Source organism: Osmerus eperlanus, chromosome 2, assembly GCF_963692335.1.
Source record: "Osmerus eperlanus chromosome 2, fOsmEpe2.1, whole genome shotgun sequence".
In the NCBI taxonomy this organism is placed as follows: domain Eukaryota; kingdom Metazoa; phylum Chordata; class Actinopteri; order Osmeriformes; family Osmeridae; genus Osmerus; species Osmerus eperlanus.
Window position 1 is genome coordinate 3,924,956 of NC_085019.1, and position 22,741 is coordinate 3,947,696.

The window sequence follows — 22,741 nt, forward strand, 5'->3', positions numbered from 1 at the left end:
AACAGGAAATGAGAGGAAGCTGTCAGAGGAGCTGTTGTCTCAGTTGACCGGTCATTCCCCCTACTCCCTGCAGGGACTGTGCGGTTCTGTGGGGATCCAACCCCCAGCTGGATGCTTCCTCTGACAAAAATGGGCCAAGACCAACACCATATGACACGCAGAGGAACTGGCCACCTGGAGACACCATGTGGAGAAACAGCCAGATGAACGTTCATGGTTTCAGCCCAACACGGAACAACAAACTTAGTAGTCATTTTTTAGATGGTCTCTTGTCCTTATCATGAACCATGAAGTGAATCTCTACTGACGTTATTTACCATAATAGATTGTAACACATCTGATACAAATATAAAGAGACATTATTGGGGGTCCTGGAAAAATATGTTAAGATCACATCATCAATAACCCAAAGTCCAGGCTGTGCGTCCATACACACATCCTGAGGAGAAGCCGAACTGTTGCTTGGTCTCATCTTGGAATACATTCACATCCTCGACTCCACTCCAGGGTTCTCCATTTTTCTCATCTCCTCAGTCTGTTGAGTCAGACTCCCCCAAGGCTCAGAAAACGAGTCACCCCTTCACTCTATATATCTTGACAATCCTTTGTATTGTCTTCCTATTCCTCAAGAAGCACCCAACAATCAACGTATGGAGGCATTTCAACGCATTTCAACGCATTTCTTTCCAACAACGCCGCTATATTGCAGTTTCTAAAGCTAACAACCCGAGTTAACTTTGTGGGGGTGCGCATGTGTGTGTCTATTCCCATAAGTCCAGAACTGGAAACATGGGTGTGAGTGACTGTGTGAGTGACACCACTGAGTGTAGTTGGTCCAACTTCCCAGGTCCTATGTGATATGGGAGACTGATCACAGGGCTATTGTATGAATTTCAAGCACCTCAGCGGCTTGTCAAGCTGCACACCCAGCCCTGTGAGCGAGGAGCCGTGCAGTGGGACTGAAGAGCTCGGCGTCCGTCATCACTCCTGCCCGGAGGTTCGTCTCGGCGAGGCGGAGAAGCGAGCTCCGCTTCCATTTAGCGCCTGACAGTATCCAAGCTTTCTATTCATTTCCCGTCTCTCAGGGGCAGAGGAAATGAATCATAGGTCTGTCAAGGAGAGGCACTGGGGTGCTCCTGCAATAAGAAGCTGGAGAGGAAACTTTATATGTGAGGTTTACTTATTTCTCTTGGGCCCCTGGAGCATTGCTACGGGACGACATTGCAACATTGCGGTTTCAAAAGCTAACAGACTTGGAGAGATAATTCCATCTGCCCATCCTTCTTTTTCTCTTCCTCTCCCCTCTCCTCCCCTCCTCTCTGTCTCCCCCCTCTCTCTCTCTATCTCTCTCTCTCTCTCTGTCCTCTGTCACTTCCATTTAATCACAAACGTCCGACTATCGATTCCTGGGTCAGGCTTTTGCAGAAAATAACACCTGAGTGACACTGCTTCAATGACCAAAACATCATTATCTCTGCAGAAGCACACAAACACACACACACACAGACACACACAGACCCACTATTCTCTCTCTCTCTCTCTCTCTCTCTCTCTCTCTCTCTCTCTCTCTCTCTCTCTCTCTCTCTCTCTCTCTCTCTCTCTCTCTCTCTCTCTCTCTCTCTCTCTCTCTCTCTCTGTCTCTGTCTCACACACACAAACACACAGAGTGGATGTGTTATTATTGTGTATCGGGATGGCTGTGATGCTAGTGTACAAGTGAATGCTGTCATGCCCGTGCACCTCCCTCGAATATAAGAAGGCACTGTATGTTTTTGTCTAAGAGTACTGTAATTTCGATCTATCCAAGCAACCACTGGACCCCAAAATGGGGTCAGAAGATAAAAAGAAAAGAAAAAAAACGCTCCCACAATTGTGATTAATTAGCTGCCCATCATGGAGCAGGAGATAGAGGGGATGGATGGATTGCCTATTAGTCTTGAATAGGCGGGAAGGCGCTGCATCCAGGTGTCCTGTTGAAGGTTGACAGCTGAAGACAACCCAGAAAGAGACAGCACCATCTCCCTGCCCAGCCCAATCTGCGTCCTCAATCCCACCAGTAGAGCTCTCCCCTGGTAGCCCACTCACTGAAGAGGAGAGGACACTAGCCCACCGATTCACTCTCTGACACACTCACGGGGAGTCATGGGGTCTATCAAGATCTGACGTGAGTAGGTGGGTCTTCTCTTCTGCTTGAAATGGTTCTCTATGGATCTCCGGCTTTGTGTTGGTGTCGATTATGTATTTGGGTTCCTGATGCCGCCAGCACCCATTCCTGTCCCTTCCCTCTCCAGTGTTGCTCAGTGAACCAGCCCTCACCCCTCTGTCCTTCTTCTGGCTCTCACTTCAGGTGTTTTGAAGGTCTGCCATATACAGGGTGCCAGTGCGGAGCTGGAAGTTCCTGTGGATGTCTCTTCATCAATGTCTGATTACTCCCCTGGTTCCGTCTTCCTGGCAAAACAACTCAAACAGCCCAAGACACACACGAACATACACACACACACAATCAAACACACACACACACACACACAATCAAACACACACACATCACGATTCCTCGAGAATGAGCAAAACAATTAGGTAATGATTCTGTCCACAGCCTGTCTTTTAGTTACACCAGGGAGGTTTTAAGGGAAATAGAGAAGCCTTGTTCAAAAGAGAAGACAGTCAGATAAACAAATGGGTGAGTAACAAAAATGGATTTCTTATTTTCCAGCCTCCAGCAGTACCCTTAAAACAATAGAGAAAAGGCTCTTCCGGATGTTTCTCACTCAAGACAGACACCAGCTCGGCATGTGGGATGTACATGTCCTTTTCATTTGTATGTATTTACCATATTCAGCTACGAACTGTTGTTCATTTCTGTCTAGAAAGCGTGTTGCAACAGTGTTTCGTCGCAAAGCTCTTTCTGCTCGTCTCTGACAGACATTCGTCCCCTTCGCCAGTCTGAATGTGACTTTGCTCAGGTCAACCGACTGCCATTGTGTGCAGATAGATCCAGACACCTACCATTACCCTCAGTTGACCCATAACTAATAACAAATCCTGGTTGTTGTGTGTCTCTTGACAGCCCTGTCTCAAACCTACCAGTTCTGACCACCATTTTTCTGAGTGGCAAAATAAGATCAAGGAGGGGCTCCCTGTTAGCTTACTGGGGAAGCAGGCATACCATGAAGGCTAATGCAGGGTTGTGGGCAGGGGCATCGTTAGACCCTTTATACTGGGGCATGTGCCCCAGTATAAATCTGCTGTGCCCCAGTCAAATCTATAGTTTGAGTTTTAACAATTTACTTTTATTAGTCAGTGCATTCATTTAGATTGATAATCCCGGAAAAAATAAACGCAGTATCCCAATCAACGCTTCTAAAATCAAAGCAGTTTAACCGAAAACACAAACCGATGCACGCAGAATTCCATGTCAGCGCGCTCTTCTGTGTGCCAAATAGCCACTACAGCACGCACACAGAAGTCCAGGTGTCGGACTCGGCACACAAGTCAGAATTGAGGTAGGCTAAGAAAACATTACAAAACTAAAGAAAGTTTCTAAATGCTAGGCCTACCGGCTACCGATCATCTTTTTTTGACTAAAACATAAAAACAATATTACATGAAGCTCAAAAGAATGTGCGTGCTCGTATTAACTATTGATGTCCCTGCCAAAGCTGATATCAAACTTGCATCCCTGAACTGTTGTATAGTGAGTTAAGCAAGGGGAGCTTCTATAGCCTAGTAGTGCGTTGTGTGCAGGAAACTTGAAAGGAAAAAAGGGATATGAATAGGGGCCTATGCCCCAGTAGAGTTTTATGTTTAACAACGCCCCTGGTTCTGGGTTTGAATTCGTATCAGGCCATTTCCTGCATGTATTCCCTCTTGTCTTTCTCCCGGCTTTCTTCTCTCTCTCCAACTGTCTTATTAATAAAGGCCAAAAAACTATAATCTAGGAAAATATCTTCAGACAAGATCCTCCGAAGAAACGGTTATCTATCTAGAGAATAGAAACTGGACATCATACTGAATGAATGTGTAAACTACAAAAGCTGAAGTTTCTCTTACTTTGATTACTCATTTATTGACAAAATCCAGGCAAACAATTTTTGTTAGCTACATTGTATAAAACGAACGACAAAACAACCCTGACTTCATAACTGCAAAATGATCTAACCGGCTGTACAGTGCGTCTAATGGAAACAAATGCTTGTAGAGAAAAGCAAGTGTGTTAGGATCAATAGTCTGGTCTCCTCAGAGCTAAAGAGCATGCTGATTATTGGTGATTGGGACTGGAAGAGGATCAATGCTCCTGATTGGGCCTGTTGTCTGACGGATGTCTCGTCCCGTGTGAATCACCAAGCCAACAAAGAAAATACGCTGTCATGTGCTTATGTAATCCAGCATCTGTTTACCATGGTCCCTCTACGTCATCCTACATTAGGAAGAGCGAGTGTCATGACCAAGTATCCGGACCATTGTCAGAACAGACCCACTCTCCAAAAGGTCGCTTGAAAGAGGATTTCAAATAAAGTGGATGCGGTATGTACAGAGAATATTCCCACATTAGAGCAAGGTTTCCAGATCCTCCATTGTCTGAGGGATGACAGAAAGGGGCTTGTTTTCTGAGAATGCTGCCTGTTTGGAGGATGCTTGACATTCCTGCTGGGCTGATATGGAGAGAGGCGCCTGTGGACTCTGAGTCACGATTTGTGCCAAATTCAGCTCTCTGTTTCTACCTACTCATTTGGTTCTCCTTGGCCCTCTTCACACCGAACGGAGTGCAGACAAAACATAAGAGAGTAGAATTTCTGTAATGAAGCATGCCCACATTTTTTTATGAAGGTTGTTTTATTGTTTGGGTGCTCGTAGAGGCACTCCACAACTCAATAGGCACGACTGGCATAAAGCTCCAGAGATGTTTTAGCACCTGGGCTACAATATTCATTGAATTCCTCTAATGGATTCATTGTCATGGTGGGGTGTCGCTGGATGTTTAAAAATCCAAAGAGTGAAGCGTATTCTGTATGAATGAAACTTCCGGCATTTGCAAAACATAGGCAGGAATTCTGGAATCACAAACTGCTTTAGGGTACCGTCCCAGACCAAATTAAAATAATGTTGTGCTTTTATAACACAAATAATCCGGAGGGTTGGTGGGACCAATGGTAGGTGGAATAATTGAATAATTGACTAATTTGGCAGGTCCATACAACAAATGAGGTCACCATGTGACTTTTGTGAAAAGAAGCCCATGTAACCGTGGAGAGATCACAACAGCCTAAATTCACAGAGGCTGAGATGGAAGATAATCAATGTAGAGATATACGATAACAATATATGATTCATGGAAAACTTCCTCCCATAGATTGTATCTTGTCTGGAACCCTTAGCAGGTACTTTGCAGCGGCTGTCAGGGCGTCTTCTTCTGTGGTCTCAAGGAGCCCAATGTGAAGCCAGGTTCAATGACATAGTGTAGTAACTCAGGTATGTACTGTACTACCAGTAAATGTCTTCTATCGTCAAACTTCTGTCACTGGGAACCACTGTGAAAAATCAGATTCAAAGTAACTGCAATGTTGTTGCTATAGCTCTGGCTAGGCAGGTACTATGTAGTTTGGGAGGTGGAGCTACAGCTGTCTGTGTACACTGCATCCCCCCTTCTGACATACCCATAATCGTCTTCAATTCAACACTTGGCTGGATTGTGCGGTAACTGTGTAAGCACACCCAATTTCTGCGATCAATAGGTGAAGGTTTCTGTGCTTGTGCTGCTGCACGATGCAGTCTTCAACCTCGTCCTCTGTATGAAACACTGGCTGTGTCCCAAGCTGACCAAAACAGAAATATTAATGATAGCATTTCCAGATAATTCGAAGTGATTATACCAGAAAAACAGTTTTATGAGTGCAGAATATTACTTTCAAATGAATGAGGGCCTATCATTTATATCCAAATTATACATTGTGTTGATTGATACTCTAATTACTATAATTTTTCTAGAATACCTATTATAACAACCTGAGCGGGCAGCTCAGAGCCTGCAGCCTGTGGCTGTGAAGGAGGCTGAGGTACCCTAAAGGGAATTATTTCAAGTCTGGTGGGCAGACAGATTTCCCCACCAGTGCCGAAATGAATCAATTGTCAATCATTTTCAATGATAATAAATCAATGAACTCTGTGTGAGTGAAGTGAACGTCGTTTTGAGTTTGAAGACATGTAGACATGGATTCTCTGAATGCTCTCCCTGCAAGGGAAATCAATGGACTGATCAAAGCTAGCTATTATCGCATGATGTCGTTCCCCTGTGGCACCTGCTTGCATGTGGGGTTGAAAGTTCAAACAGGAGATGACCTCAGGTGGGATAGACAGCATGCTGTCTGAGGGTGCGGAGGTTCGACATCCAACACACTGTACCTGTGCTCGTGCCCCTCGATGCTCCTCTGTCCCTCCATCTCATCCCTCCATCACAGCAGCATTGTATCTCACTCACTCAGTGACAGCTAACCTCGACACTGACACGGAGGCAGCACAGAGAGGAAACTATACACACCCAGATGCCCTCGCTCACACACAATAACACACACACACATACATTCAGTCCGAAACACGGAAAAAATAACTTGGTTCATTGAGAGGGCGAAAATATCCATGGAAACAGAGTAAAAAGCCATCCATTGCACTGTGCCCTTTTAAACTGTCAAGTCATGATTTAGGCTGAGGCCAAGACGCAGGTTGCCCTCTGTTAAAAGCAAGCGTCCATCACTTTATGGAGAGGGAGAGGAGACAGGGTCAGGGAGGGAGAAGGAAGCGGAGGAGTAGTGTGGTGTGGGAGCGCGTGGTGAAAGAGAAATCCATATTCAAGACTGGACCCGTCCATCCGCTCCGTCGCTCTGGATTCATCGGCAGTCGGAGGCAAAATGTCACACCTTTCATCTGCTCACCCTCAGCCACGGACGCTTCATTGCACAGGTGGAGCACCGAGGGATCGAACACAGCGCAGTGGGGGACGGGGGGGCGTGGGGTTAGCCGGGCTAGGTGAGGGGACGGGGGGGTTAGGGTTAGCCGGGCTAGGTGAGGGGACGGCGGGGTTAGGGTTAGCCGGGCTAGGTGAGGGGACGGGGGGGTTAGGGTTAGCCGGGCTATGTGAGGGGATGGGGGGGTTAGGGTTAGCCGGGCTAGGTGAGAGGACGGGGGGGTTAGGGTTAGCCGGGCTAGGTGAGGGGACGGGGGGGTTAGGGTTAGCCGGGCTAGGTGAGAGGTGGTGGCAGCAAGCAACAAGACAAGAAAGCAATAAAACTGATGAATGACGGCAAGCCACTCTCATGCTCCGCATTGTAACCCATGTCCATCCACCCTCAGCCCCCTCCCCCACCCCCCCCAACCCCCCACCCCCTCTCGCCCCCGCCACGGCCGCCTCTTCACACCACTCCCCTGGCAGCGCACGTTCCCTGGAGGGCTGGACGCCTCCTATTGAGCTCCAGTCTGTTTACAGAGCCATGCCTCTCATTGGATTTGGGATCAATGGGATTATATTTCTTCTACAGCAGGAGGGAGGGCTGAGAGGGGAGGAGAGGGAGAGACCTGCAGTGAGCGAGAGGGTGAGGGAAGAGGGAAGGCGTGCCTGAGGTTCAGGACAGACAGACAGACAGACAGACAGACAGGCAGGCAGACAGACATGCTAACTGACCGAAGGTTGGATGATGCAGTAAGAGAGCATGGGTTGGGGTAACAGCCAATGGAACAGGCCTATGCAGAGAGATGGGCTGGAGGGTGGGGTGTGTTGTTCTGCTATCTATATTGCAAAAACGGATGTTTATCGTTGGTCTTTGAGGAAGAGGGTATAGTCCTGCATGGCAAAGATTTTTGTCAAGTTTGCTTCTGATTACACTCAAATGAAAGGGTAGACCAAGATTGAAGTTCTGAGGAGAGGGAGAGAGAGAGAGAGAGAGAGAGAGAGAGAGAGAGAGAGAGAGAGAGAGAGAGAGAGTGGGAGATGGCTACTGTAAATAGTCTCTGGGACAACATCAATAGTTAACAAAGGGAATATCTTTGTTAGAAACTAATTTATTTGTTTGTGCGCCAGGATCTGGAGTAACAATGTTTATGTTTTTATGTGTGATCATGTGCTTGAATGTGTGTGTGTGTGTGTGTGTGTGTATTCAAATAGGTTTTTGGTACAGTTAATAGTCAAGTTGAAAGGTCTGTCCCTAATTGAAAAGAAGCATTTGCTAAAATGGGGGGTGGGGGGGTGTGTGGGGGGGGGTCATCATTTAGGATGTCCGCCAAAATAATCGGATGGAATATGTTTCCCTGAAAACAGTGAATGTTGAATAAATTAGCATACTTTGACTAATAACATGCATACGTTTCAAACCTTGACTACAACTGTTAGAGAAAATGGCGAAATCCTCACACTGAGCGTAGTGTGAGTATATGTGTGCGTCTGCATGTGTGTGTGTGTCTTTGGATGTATGCACAACAAAGGGACAGTGAGAGCGTGAGAGTGAAAAAATAAAGCGAGAGACAGAGGAAGAGGGTCGGCTGTTGGTGCCTCATTACATGCTGGGCCTTTTCCAGAGTGGGTCTCCTTTAGTTGTTTTGATGTGTGTTTTCTCAACTGTGGGCTGTGTTTCCTCCACTTGTCCCCTGGCTGTGACACAAATGTATTCCTATTGCACATCGTGCTATTGATTTTTCTTCGGAGGGGGAATTAATCCGCGCCGAGCACAGATCATCTTTAGACCAGGCATTTATTCACACTCTCACCTCAAGTGCACCACTGTGAAGGCTTTTTATCACCTTGTAATTTGAGAAGCAAGATGCACTGGCATGCCCTGTCAATTTTTAAGCCCCACTATCTTATCACCGTCTTGAGAAGACTGACACGTGTTGGCACGCTCTCTCTCTTTCTCGTTCACACACACACACACACACACACAATCAGGAGAGGGGTGGGGTTGGTGCCATGGACTTGTTATCCAGCTACCTAGGCCCTATTTCTCAACTGTCCTCATCTTCCTGCAACCCTCAATGTGGTACCACATGTAATCTTCCATAATGGACTTTTAATATTTACACTTATAGCATAATCGCTTAAACATTCATTTACGGCACCATATTTGGTTTTTTTCCGCTGGGCCTGACAGCCTATTCATCAAAAAGTGAACATGCGGAACCTTGCGCCCCCTGCGGCAATCAATCAGCGCTCCTCTCCCCGCACAGCATCTTCGCATATAAGATATCTTATATTTCAGACCAAAATTAATCACACTGTGAAGTTTGCATAATCCCCGACGCCTCCCTCACCCATTAGCCTACGTTTGAGAACCTTTACCTTTGGAGACCACTCTGATGGCTCGAGGGATTCATCTAAATCTCCCATTCATAGTGTAGCCGCAATGGTAAAACTGGTAATGGTAAAACCAGGTGATAAAAAGGGAATGTGAATTTGCATCCAATCATTGGATCACAATAGAACAGAGCCTTCAAATCTATTAGTCGCATATACTAGAAGGTTAGGCATGACACAGCTGAGTGGAGCTTCCAGAGCAAGTTAAAATGATGAAATTGATACAGAGCCACTGCATGTTTTATATATTTTTTTTAATAAATATTAAAAAAATGTACTGAAAAAACAGACCCACATTTGCCTTAAATGAACTATCTAGGTAATTGCAATTATTAATGGAGTTAGATTAACTGAAGTGTAAAACCAGCAACAACACAAAGAATCATGATTGGTCAGTAAACACCTATATCTTCATCCTGTCCTTTCATTTTTTTATCATAAAGAATTAGATTGTAATCATTGTTTACTTAGGGTGGACGTTTTTGATATATATGTCCACTCTTTATGCCACCCCACCCTTTTTATCACTTCAAAGGGAGTCAGGTGGCTGAGCGGTTAGAGAATCGGGCTAGTATTCAGAAGGTCGCTGGTTCGATTCCCGGACGTGCAAAATGATGTTGTGTTCTTGGGCAAGACACTTCACCCTACTTGCCTCGGGGAATGTCCCTGTATTTACTGTAAGTCACTTTGGATAACAGTGTCTGCTAAATGTAAAGCAATCATTATGAAGACACATCCATCAAATGTTCCAGTCATTTTGTAAATGTAATGCCAGTGTGTCTTCATCTTTTAAGAAACTGTTTGAAAAAATATGATATATTTTCCACATATAGTTAGATCTGGTATATTACTTTTGTGGTCAATAAGAGAGGTACAATACGCCAAACTAAAAATAGTAAATGCATGTTTGGCGCCACCTGGTGACAGCTTGGGGAGAAACGTTGAACAGTCGCTTTGGATAAAAGCATCTGCTAAATGTCAAAATGTAAATGTAAATGTTTGATGGTGATGTGGAGTGATCAGCACATCTTACAAAGTCATAAAGAAATACTCACAGTATGCTCTCAACAGAACATGTGTTGTGGTTCCCCTGACAACACTCATCAAGCTCAAAACCTGAAAATATCCTGGATATTCACCTTCACCGTTTCTCTGGTAAGTGCCTGCTGTGACGTAAGAATCTTGTTAGTACACACATACACACACAGGTCAACCTTTCTGACCAAGAAAGTACATCATACGAGACTTGCAACCATAAACTGTGTTTCCCTCCACAGACATGCCATCCAGCTCAGACGTGAAATGTTCTTTCATGTGTTACTGCGGCAGTGCTTCTGTGGTGATGCTGTGGATGCACAGTGTGTGTTGTTCAGCCGTTCCTGCACATACGAGATTGAAACATTGTCTGACTCTGCTGGCAAAGATTTTGGCTCTCTGATCAGACTGTTTAAATCTTTTATATAATTTGGCCATCCACTCAACTCTGTTAACTGTGTTTCCTGTTTCAGACCCATATTGACCTCAGCAGCTGGTATTTAGGGCTCAACAGAATAGCTATCTCAAGAGTTGAGAAATGTATTGCTTATTTCATAGATGCATTGCCGTCTGCCATGATGGATGCAGAGAATAGGAGTCTGGTCATGTCAGTCTAAAGGGGGAAGAGGCCAGCTGTAACTCTGCCTACCCAGTAAACCAGAGGTCAGAACAGCACTCAGAACAGTTTTCCGGTAGCATGAAAAACATGATCATTTATCTTTCAGGAAGCTGACTTGTGATCTCTGTTTAGAAACAAGATCTTCATTGCAACATCTACACATTGAAACAGAAACAACTTCACAGTGACTAAGAAAACACGAACATGTGGACATACGGACAAAACCGGAATGTAGAATGGGTGTAGAAAATGAAAGTCCTGAACCCTGTACTATTTCACGTGTGCGCAGGAGTCAGGGATTTCTTTGTGGCCAACTGAGACTTGAGATCTTCCCACATGATCCGATTTAATAATATGCGATGCAACTAGACTTAGCACCATGTGTGACCCCATCTGGGCATCTGTTTGGTGCCTGACACTCAATATATGACATCAAAATTCACAACGGAATCCAATATTTTCAACTCCACACCCTAATAAATAAATATAACTAGTAATTTCATAAATCCACATTCTCTTTTCTGACTCCACAGTTCACCTGTCACTCATCGGTCCTGTGCCAGAATGTGGGAAGGATGTGTTTGAACTGGAAGGGAGGTGTGCCAACTGAGGCACCTCCCTCCACCTCCATCCACCTCCATCCACCTCTCCCTTGTCCGTTACCCATCAGGATCTCAAGGAACATGATCTCACGTCCTGCTTTGATTGAAGAGCTCACAAACTAGGGGGGTGAATATCATTCTATTTACTATGCCATGAAAGTAGTTCACTTGTCTTGTGTTTGTTAATATCTTTGTAGTAAAGTAAAAGCTTTTTCATAGACGGATGCTTGAATAACTTGTGTCATCAGTGTTTGCCGGTATGAACTTGTTTAGATACAAATAGCTCCTCATCTTCGGTGTGAAGATACCAGGATTAATTAATAGAGCTCGATGGATGTTTTAGATCTTGTCCATAATTACATAACATTTACATTTAGTCATTTAGCAGACGCTCTTATCCAGAGCGACTTACAGTAAGTACAGGGACATTCCCCCGAGGCAAGTAGGGTGAAATGCCTTGCCCAAGGACACAACATCATTTGGCATGACCGGGAATCGAACTGGCCCGATTCCCTCACCGCTCAGCCACCTGACTCCCTGATTATGCTGATAAGTCATTATTATTGTCCTATTGATTTGATGATAGCTTTTTTTAAAGACAGATTGTGTTTACGAGTGAAGCTCCCTCCTACTGCACAGCACTGGCTTTTCATTCCACACACACACATACGTCTGACTCGAACCCGAAGCGGACTGATATGTAGCCTGTTGTCATGTACAGTGACAGTATCAGAACAAGAGGACTTCACCCTGTACCGTTTGAGAAGGCATTCTAAGAGATGTCCCCAAGTCTAATCCACCTTCTATCCCGCAGGGAAGATGTCAGCGACAGCCGAGTGTCAGCAAGCCTCTCCACGGACAGGAACGGCACCATCGAGATCACCAACAGCAGCAGCATCTGTCTCGTCAACCCAAAGTACGTCACAAAACCAACCCTTGATTTGGGTATTATTTCGACAAAAGAACACGAACACCGGTTGCTATTTCTATTCTTCTCGCTCCTGCGTTTCTCCGAGTAACTTTTGCACATCTGAGTTTTCGTGGATGGGTGGTTCCATGTGAGACATCACTTAGCTGAGCGTATCCTTCTATCCATCACGAGGTGACGTACACCGGCTCATTGCACGCTGCATGCAAGTTCACCCTGTGTTTCTTTCAAGTCCACAACAGTACCCGTGCAGTCACACCCCATCCATCAGCTCAGACTGTTTCAGCAGGAAGGCTGGAAAAGTACAACAAAAAAAAAAAGAGAGAAAAACAAGACTTTTTATAAAAGTTGTCAAGTGTATTTTTGACCTATACTCTGTCTTGAGAAATAAATCTAGGCATGCAGGCTTCCAGTCCGAGAGAGAAGCATTAAACTGTGCCATTGCTATCCTGTCCTCCCCAGGGTATACATGGCCAGTCGCTACTGCTTCCATCCCCCCAGCCCTCTGTGCGCACCACCAAGACCGAGGTTTGCTCCTTCACCAAGGACGACAACACCGCCACAGGGGCGGTGGGCCTGCTGACCTATGACCTCCTCCACGTGAGGACCGGAACGTTCTCCGAGCATGTGGCCGTCATGTTCTCTGTGCCATTAGACTACAACCTGTACAAGAACCGGTTCGGTGTGGGCGTGTTCGAGGTAGCCTGTGCCTGTGACAAAAACCTGTACAAGCGCATGTACTCTGACTAATGACTTCAGAAAGTTTCCCCGCGCCGAGGCCCGTGGGTCAGGAATAGAGTGTAAGGCCGCCCAGGTTGATCTGAGGGCCACCATGTCCAACGTGGGCAAGGCTATTGTTAAGGTGGAGCTCTATGATAGAATGGGCCGATAGATCTTTATCAATCAGTAAATCTACTTGATTTTGATGAATACATGAATACAAATCATTTGGGTAATTATGTTGTTTTCCAATCATTCTAGATTGAGATATGTGCTGCTGTTTTATACACAGCTTGCTTATCTTATTGTGTTTGAATTACTTTGTCTTTCTCTTTCCTGAATAAAGATACATTTACACAAATTCCTTGGTCTCGTCTTATTTGGGCAAACTTCGATTTTTTGGAGGGCGCCGACTGCAAGAAATTGAGCTTACTCAGTATTTCTGTAGCACGATGCTATTGGAGTGAAATACAGAGCCTCTTACCTTCCTAAGCCAGTCATAGAGACAGACACATTCTCTTCGTACAGACTATACCTGCGTGTGGCTGCTCCTTACGTAACAGGCCTAGATCCACTAGGGGTCTATTGTTCAGCTCTGTCAGCTAACACACAGTTAGGGGTGGGTTATCTTTCCCAAAGGAGCAGACAATGCCATCCGACATGTAGTAGGCTTTTAATCAGAGCCCAAATAAACGGGTGAAAGTGTTGCCACGTGGATGTGTGTGTGAGAAGCTGGTGTGTCGGTTGGTGGGGTTGGTGTGGGTGTGCACATAGAGGTGGAAATATTCCAAATCTTGATCTTAAGAATCACTTAAACCTCCTTCTGACAAAGTTCTCTTCTCTTGCTCGTGGAGCGCAGACAGTTTGAGATCTTCTACAGGTAAGAGACAGTGTCTCTCTGGAGGTTGGAACATACACCTGTACATTGAGCCTACTTAGACTATACTCATTCCTCTGGGTGGATAATATTTTGACAAGTGAATGTAGTTGTGGACCACACATAAGTAATCTGGTGCTGAGAACATGCCGCCTGCAAATGTTTAGAAGTGGCTTGAAATGATCTTTTCACAGGTTCTATGCTAGCTGTGTGTGTGTGTGTGTGTGTGCATGCTTGTGTGTGTCCGTGGTTGTTCATGCTAATTGCAAATGGGTGATTAGGAAGTAAAAGGAGTGAAATAAGGTGTTGTTAGTGGAAAAAGGAGTCCGCAGAGGCCGTGGCAACTAACGTAAACAGCAGGAGGAGCGTCACCATGGAGATCACCAACCTCGCCAACAACTACTGTCTAATCAACCCCAAGTGAGCTCTACCAGAGCCCGTCCCACAAACTACTGAGTAAACTGCTATGACATGCTTTAACAGTTCGTTGTCGTGTGTGGATGTGTGTTTCTCGTACGGGGTATTCCTTGAGAGTGGGGACACCTACAGCCCCCCTCAGCCCAATGCGCCCCCTGAGTCGCTCTGGATAAGAGCGTCTGCTAAAAAAAAATGACTAAATGAAGAGTGAGGTCTGCACTTTCAGTAAATCCAGCACCACGGCAACAGGCAGTGTTGGTGTTCTGACCTATGACCTTTTAGAGAGGTCACGTAACGACTGCATGGGGACCATAGCCATCATGTTCTCTGTGCCCTCGGACTACAACCTGTACAAGAATGGGTTTGCCGTGGGCATCTTTGACAAGGGTCGTGACTGTGACGAGACTCTTTACAAAGAGATGTACTACATTTACATTTACATTTAGTCATTTAGCAGACACTCTTATCCAGAGCGACTTACAGTAAGTACAGGGACATTCCCCCCGAGGCAAGTAGGGTGAAGTGCCTTGCCCAAGGACACAACGTCATTTGGCACGGCTGGGAATCGAACTGGCAACCTTCAGATTACTAGCCCAATTCCCTAACCGCTCAGCCACCTGACTCCAACTATAAGAAGAACCAGAAGGGTTTTGTCAGGGAGGAAGTCAGTGGCTCAGGGATCAACTTTGTGGGGAAGTACCTGGAGGTGAAGGCCCCTATGTCTCCCATGGGCGGGGCCATCATGAAGGTGAAGCTGTGGGACAAGTTAGTTTACTCCATGGCCCAGCAGGCCATGCCTCTCTGAGAAGAACCCCCAAGCTTTCTACACTATGTGTCAAAATCAGTTCATCCACTGCAATATGTGCGTTGCCGATTCTTCACTTGACAGTCTGCATGCATGATTCAACAGGCGTTTTGTTGCTGACATGTGTCGGAATCGCAATGTATTACCTTCAAGCAAATCTGCTTAAGATCAGAGTTGAGTTTGTTTATAAATCCTGGCAGAAATATTCCATCTCCTGTATGGAAGGTTCTCTGTTTGTCTCTGTCGCATCCGGCTTTAAACTGGCTTCTTTACAAATGAAGAATGAAAGGATGACTCACCAGAGAGGGGGAGAGAGGGTGCAAAGCTTAACACAACACACTAAACGCTTGGCCTGTAGTCTCTGGATAAATAACAAATTCAGCTTTCTTTTTTTGTCACTTACTTACTTATGTACGGTCGGTCTCACTTATTGATTGAACCTGGGAGAAGTGATCCATTTCATGAATAAGAATGTACAGTGAGCACTGCAGCTGTGCGTAATGTATAGATGTGCAGGATGCATATCCTGGGGAGCTTTAGATGTCACATCAGGAAAGAAAACTGTAGAAACAGCGTGGGAGGAAGAAAGTGTCCAAGAACGAGTGTTGATGAAGACACCCTTTCCGAGAGGGAAGCATTAGAAAGCTCCTCCTAGAGCCAACAGGAAATAAAGCATGTCTGGCTTCCAGGGGTGTTAGGGAGGCTAGGGGTGCAAATGTAGGGGTGTTAGGTGTGCTAGCATTGCTAGTGGTGCTAGGTTGGCTTTGGGTGCTAGGGCCTGCTAGTTGTGGTAGGGTTGCTAGGCTGATGGGGTGCTGGTTGTGGTAGGGTTGCTAGGCTGATGGGGTGCTGGTTGTGGTAGGGTTGCTAGGCTGATGGGGTGCTAGTTGTGGTAGGGTTGCTAGGCTGATGGGGTGCTGGTTGTGGTAGGGTTGCTAGGGGTGCAATCACCTATGCATCACCCAATAGACACTATTCACTATTTGTAGCAGGCTACATTATGAAAACATACATGGAAAAAAGTAAATACAGTATGCACCTTGAAGAGCATGATGTTATCCAACAGGTAGGAGTCAGGTGGCTGAGCGGTTAGGGAATCAGGCTAGTAATCTGAAGGTTGCCAGTTCGATTCCCGGCTGTGCAAAATGACGTGTCCTTGGGCAAGGCACTTCACCCTACTTGCCTCGGGGAGAATGTCCCTGTACTTACTATAAGTTGCTCTGGATAAGAGCGTGTGCTAATGGGGAAGCCTTCTTCTCTTCAGCTCTTAACACTCACTTAGACTTCAGTACCTTCCTGACCCTACTCATCCGAATGGGAGCCAATGTGCCGTCACATAAACAACAAACCCGAGTCACTTCTTATGCTAATGCCTCGATCTCAGCGACGCAATGTTATTAACCTGGGGAAAATAAGGGTTGGAGCAGTAACTCTAAGCTCTCAATTCACATCCCAGATAAGTTAGGTTTCTCACTGCCATTCCATTTACAATTTTAGCCCTTGCATTCCTGACTCGCTTTTCCCCAGATTCATTATACTCCTGCCACATTAACTGGTTGCCACCACAAAAGAAGCCCTGATCAAAGGTTTATTATGCCGCTGGAGCATTTGCATGAAAGCCACACATAATATAGAGGAATAAACTAGCTCCATTTAGGCTTCTGAAGCATTGTTGAGTGGTGCATTGGAACGGCTGCATGGGGTCCTCTTTCAACAGACGGGGATTCTCTTAGTGCTTTGAATGGGGATAAACTCATTCCTTTCACATCTGTCCTCTACCTCGTGTGTTCTTCCATACACCTTCATACACTTAAGCCTGCTTTTATGTTTTGTGTGGGTGTGTCTGTGTGTGTGTGTGTGTGTGTGTGTGAGCGAGAGAGAGAGAGAGAGAGAGAGAGAGAGAGAGAGAGAGAGAGAGAGAGAGAGAGAGAGAGAGAGAGAGGGGGGGGGGGGGGGGACGTTATTATCATGCGAAAGGCCAGATAAACATTGCACAGCAGTCAGAACTGATTTGATGCATTTTTTATTGTGATCTTGGGTAAACACCATCATGTGGGTGGAGGTGGAGAGTACATGACTAAGACTCCAGCGCCACCTCCTCTGTGTTGGAAGTTCAGGAGGTGCAGCTCACCATCTCACCATCCACCAGCTCCTCCACTACGGTCACCACCTTGGTCATGATGTTCACATGACTGGAACTGGAGCCAATCTCTGACATGGAGGAATGGAGAGAGAAGAGGAGAGATCTTGATGAGAGATTCCGAGTTCATCTGAATGGGCCTTTGACATTTACTTCGACAAGTCCCTTCAAATGGAAGGTCTCACCCTTTTTTCTATCGGACAGTGTTTTTAACACTGCTTCAACCTGACAGGTCTGCTAATAACCTGTCGCTTTAGTATTAGAGTGTCCTGACATAATGACCATAGCATATCATATATATATACTAACCTGAGGTTTCAATGTCGACCGCAGAGCTTTTGACCGCATACCTATGGAAACAACATTTGGTGAGATACAACCATGACTGACAGACAGACAGAATCAAAGATTAGATATAGACCTAACATATTCCTTCTCTGAATGAAGATCAGTGGATCCTCTTGCGCTCTAATGGTGGTCAAAGCCTGTAGCGTTTCTGCTTAAAGGCTACCACCTAGCGGCTGAGCAAAGTATCGACGAATGTGCAGCTTATTTATAACTAGCGCTTGAGAAGTGATCGTATGTCCCAGCAGATGTAATTCTAGACCTCGGCCGAGAATTATGAATCGGACTGACATTTGACCGACTACCACAGCACCATAATAGTGTCCTCTGTTCTTGTGGCTATAGTGTAATACACAATCAAAGTGTACTGTATAGACACTAGACAGTATCTTGCATGTCAGCCATGCAGATGACATGAAAATATGTAACAAACCTAAACCACATAATAAGGGTTTTCATGCCATCATTTCTCTCCTGTGTGTGTGTGTTCAAAACACCCCTCGTCAGAGGAAAGGAGGAGGACTAGAGGACAAGGATCCAAATTGAGAGTCCAGCTTACACGGTGTCATCCTCCAGCAGTCTGTGGTACTCTGCAATCTCCATCTCCAGCCTGGTCTTGATGTCCAGCAGGGCCCGGTACTCCTGGCTGCTGCGCTCCGTGTCGGCCCGGATCTGGGTCAGCTGGCTCTCCAGGCTGGTGACAGACGCCTGCAGCCCCATCAGCACAGCTCCATAGCGGGCCTCCATCTCCCCCAGGTTGGCCTCCAGAGAACTCTTCTGCAGGGGCAGGCAGGTCATACAGTCAGGGCTGAGCTGGGTTAGGATTTCTCGGCTGGTTTAGTTTGGGAGGCTTCATTTCTGGAGGTCATGCATTGTTTTTATTTTATCAACAGTGAGCCTGCTGTGATGATGTAAGGGGAGGATGGTAGTAACATATTTAGTTGCCCACAGAACTTTTGTGGCTTGTCCTACTAGACATTTTAACCTTTGGCGTTAAGGATAGGATTACTGTAATTTCAACCCAAAAAAGAGTCTGTTTAAAACGGTTCTTTTAATGAACACGTTACATGCGAGCATGTGACAAAAAAGCTATACAAAAGTTACGACGAAATAAAGTATTATGGCAGCCATGTTTGTAGTTCTTTACCATGGAGTAGAGGGACTGCATCTCCAGCTCCAGGTCTCTGGCAGAGCTCTGGCCAGACTTCAGCTCCACACTGCTGGTCTGCAGGACCTCTGTGCTGGTACTTACTTTCTGCTGCACCTCTTCTGCCTTGAAGGGGCACACACGCAAAGAAGCCACCATTCACACATGCACACGCACACACACACACACACACACACACACACACACACATACACATACACACACACACACGCACGCACACACACACACACACACACACGGACAGAAGTTTTGTAGAACTGAAAGGGATATTGTTCAATGAGGGTGCGATCATGTGATTTGTTTGACATTCAGGTTATCATTGACAGTCATGAGATGCCTTTGTGACGTCTCTTACCTTGGTCTGGAACCAGGCCTCGGCATCTCGGCGGTTCTTGCCCACCAAGGCCTCGTACTGCTCTCTGACCTCAGCGATGACATGGGTCAGGTCGGCGGCCGGCGCCGCGTCCACCTCCACCTGGATCTGACCGCTCATTTGGCTCTGGAGCGACAGCATCTCCTAGGAGACCGCGAGAAGAACAACATCCGATTCCTGTCGGCACTCCTTACGTCAACTCCGAACGGCGTTCCGACGCTCATTTTTTCCCCCTCAAGAGCAGGAAGCCCTCGTGTGTAGACTAGCCTACCTCGTCACGGTGCTCCTTCAGATAGGCCAGGTCGTCCTTCAGGCCCTCCAGCTGCATCTCCAGGTCACTCTTCACCAAGGACAGGTCCCCCATCATCCTCTTCAGCCCACTGATGTCGGCCTCCACAGACTGGCGCGAGCCCAGCTCATACTCAAACCTTCGGCCCGAGACAGAGACCGGAACCTTCCGTCAGCACTCAGTACTACGATGGGAGCTTATACTAGACGTGTTCCACAAAATTATTGTCACAAGTAGCAGTGATACAACTGTGATACCCGAAGTATGGTTCTTATTATATTCCGCAACAAACTCACTTGCTTCGGAAGTCATCCGCTGCCACCCTGGTGTTGTCCACCTGCAGAGCCAGCTCTGTCACTGCTGCGGTGGCAGTCAGGATCTTTTACATGGAGGACACACCCAGCTGTCAGTTGACATACTGCAGCTCACATTACCTGACACATTCAGCTCCCTCTCACATTCAGTAAAGACTGAAAGAAAATCTTTTTCCCCCAGTTTCTGAGGACTCACCTGGGTGCGGATGTCATCGATGGTACCCTGGTGTGTGCTAAGGTCTCGGGTGTGGATGGTGATGTGGCCGAGACCCCACTCCTTGATCTGGAGCTCCAGCTTGGTGTTGGCCTCCTCCAGGGTGCGGACCTTCTCCAGGTACTGGGACAGACGGCTGTTCAGGTTCTGCATGGTCTGCTGCTCATTGGCACTGTTGAAGCCTCCGTCTCCCCCGGCCCCAGCGTCCAATGAGAAGGCACCGAACTTCATACCACCTCCTCCACCTCCAGCACCGAAGCCCCCACTCATGGAGATGCGTCTGGTTCCTGAAGAAGAGCCAGCGGAGGATATACGGACACCTTGGCCCCCGGCCCCTCCGTACACACTGCCAGACCTCTGGGAGGAAAGGCCCAGTCGTCCCCCAGAGCGGTAGGAGGCGTAGCCCCCCATGGAAGCTCCCGAGCCCAGGCCCACAGACCCGTGTCTGTAGAGGGTGGTCATGATTGCGTCTCGAAGAAGGTGGGTGCAGTCTCAGCCTCCCTCCGAGACTCTTATAAACCCTGCTTCAGTGGGCGTTCACCTGGCAGGAGAACCAATTGAATTTATGGACGCGTGGAATGTTCTGAGAAGGGTACGCCTGAAGTCATATCATCAGGGCTGCCAACTCTCCAAAAACCTTTGGAGTGAGATTTGGTGGGGCCAAATCTCACTCCAACCAAAATTTTGCTGAGTAAAAAGCAACCCCCCCCCCCCAAGCAACCCACAAGCAGAAATATAAGGTGAGCGTGTGAACTGGTTAACATGCGTGTCTCACGGCCGATGCGTGAGAGTTGGCAGCCCTGTAACATACACACGCACATACACTCACACACACACACACACACACACACACACACACACACACACACACGCTTTAATAAATGATGCTGTTGTTTCCCCTCCTCGACATGTTCCCCCTCACTAGTAAGAACATCCACCCTGCCCCGGGTATCTGCCACTTCTGCCAGCACCGATCACTGGGACGCTTTAGCCTGGGGGGGGATCTTACTTATGAACTCTCCAGATTTTTCATGTGCACAAGTTGAGACGTTTTCCCTGTGTTATGTAAGGGTGTCTTCTGCCTTTGGGGCTCTTGGAGTATTATACTGTAAGGCCTTTCATGACTGCTGCTTGGGGAACTCGAGGAGAGAGTAGGTTTATAAACGCACTCACTGACTCTCCTAACTGATGTACAATTGTGTTTCATTCTTTATCTCTGGGCTACTAGATACAAGAGACAGGGGATTGTTGTTTAATCATGGAAAATTGCAAAACGGAAGTTCTTGCGTTCTACATATCACATTACCCATCACTTCAACACTGCACTTTTGTCTGGTGTTCCCCTCTGTCTCAAGACAAAATCACATGTTCTAACAGGGTTATGCTTCATGGTCAGATGTGATAGTGTCTGTGCTTGACTTGGACTGAAATAGGTACCGATGCTCACCTATGCAGGAGCTACTGTGCAATACTTACTTTTGGTCAAGGTGAAAGGGCTCAAACCATAGAATACCACAGCTCCAAGTTTACCACCAAGTATGACCTAACCATGACAATGCCACGACCGTCATGTATGACTAACACACAAAATTAAACAGAATGCATGTGGTTTCTGAGAATATGGATTAGCAGTATTGTGCAGGCAGATTATGAAATGTCCTCCTGGTGCTGGAAAGTAGCTCGATTTAACCAACAGCCTGAGCTCAGGATAGGAAAATGTGCTGTTCACAAAATGGCAAACGGTAAATAAACTTGAAACAGTATCTCTCGTCAAACAGTGTGTCCTCAATGCCTTGTTGAATGATCTAAATGTCAAGGGTGACGGGTGCAGCTGCTGTATCACTTGTTGCTGCAGGTAGAGCTGGGAGGAGGTGTAGACGAGGTGAAGCTAAGATCGAGGCATTGAGTGATTTACATTGTCAGTGATACAAGCTGTGTAGTAAAAAAGCTCTGAACACGTCTACAGTACCGTTGAACCATCATTTATCAGACTACCATTCACAACCTCTAGAGGGAAATGTTTGACAGAAGAACAATCCAGAAACCAGATGTGTGTGTGTGCCAGGCATGTAGTGGTGAGTAACATTGTGTGTGCAATTGCGTGCACGCACACACACTTAGAGGCCCACCCATCACAGCTGCTGGTGCCAGAGGAGGGCGGGACTAGGGATACATGACTGCTGTCATTTCTGACTTGACTCTCTCTGTAATGGGGTTCTTAACACGGAAACTGAACAATGGTACAACGCTTGATTGGTTCTGAGCAGAGTTAACAAGACTTAAACGCCCACTGAAGTCTTTTTCCTAGCACTTTCAAAGCTTATCGTGTCATTTTCACCAAGGTAGGTTCATACGGTGATGAATGATGGTACAGGAGAACCCTCAGTTAGTGGGTCCTCACAGACCAGGTCTAGGTGAACAGGAAGTGTCAGGAAAATATGATAAGCTGTGCATTCCACCCAGGAGAGATCAGGTTTAGAACGAGGGATCAGGTTTATAACATGCCCTTTCAGGCTCCCCACATTAAACAAAGAGATGGTATCCTACCCTCAGCAGCCCAA

At 46.5% G+C, this 22,741-nt stretch overlaps 2 protein-coding genes and 1 long non-coding RNA gene across 3 annotated transcripts in view; 2 read left to right on the forward strand and 1 right to left on the reverse strand.

Annotated features, from left to right (window-relative positions):
• The window catches only part of LOC134007639 (uncharacterized), a 158,891-nt gene that overhangs the window by 41,423 nt on the left and 94,727 nt on the right, over positions 1 to 22,741 (forward strand). The gene's annotated exons all lie outside the window — the stretch shown is intronic.
• LOC134037465 (DELTA-stichotoxin-Hcr4a-like) lies at positions 12,204 to 13,410 on the forward strand. The gene is given in 3 exon segments (XM_062482752.1): positions 12,204 to 13,015; positions 13,018 to 13,265; positions 13,267 to 13,410. Coding segments are annotated over 3 exon segments (420 nt in total). The 5' UTR covers positions 12,204 to 12,987.
• On the reverse strand, positions 17,346 to 20,657 carry LOC134007519 (keratin, type I cytoskeletal 13-like). Its single transcript, XM_062447020.1, has 8 exons — positions 20,163 to 20,657; positions 19,949 to 20,031; positions 19,635 to 19,791; positions 19,346 to 19,507; positions 18,970 to 19,095; positions 18,382 to 18,599; positions 17,787 to 17,827; positions 17,346 to 17,548 (listed from the first exon to the last, which is right to left on the reverse strand). The coding sequence occupies exons 1-8, from the start codon at positions 20,640 to 20,642 to the stop codon at positions 17,451 to 17,453; spliced, it is 1,365 nt and encodes a 454-aa protein (XP_062303004.1). The 5' UTR covers positions 20,643 to 20,657; the 3' UTR covers positions 17,346 to 17,450.

Coding starts and splice junctions, on each gene's coding strand:
- LOC134007519 (XM_062447020.1), bottom strand. CDS start 20,642: ATGACCACCCTCTACAGACACGGGTCTGTGGGCCTGGGCTCGGGAGCT. Junction 17,828..18,381: donor CTGCTGGAGGATGACACCGT/GTAAGCTGGACT, acceptor TTGTTTCCATAG/GTATGCGGTCAAAAGCTCTG. Junction 17,549..17,786: donor GGTCGACATTGAAACCTCAG/GTTAGTATATAT, acceptor CCTCCATGTCAG/AGATTGGCTCCAGTTCCAGT.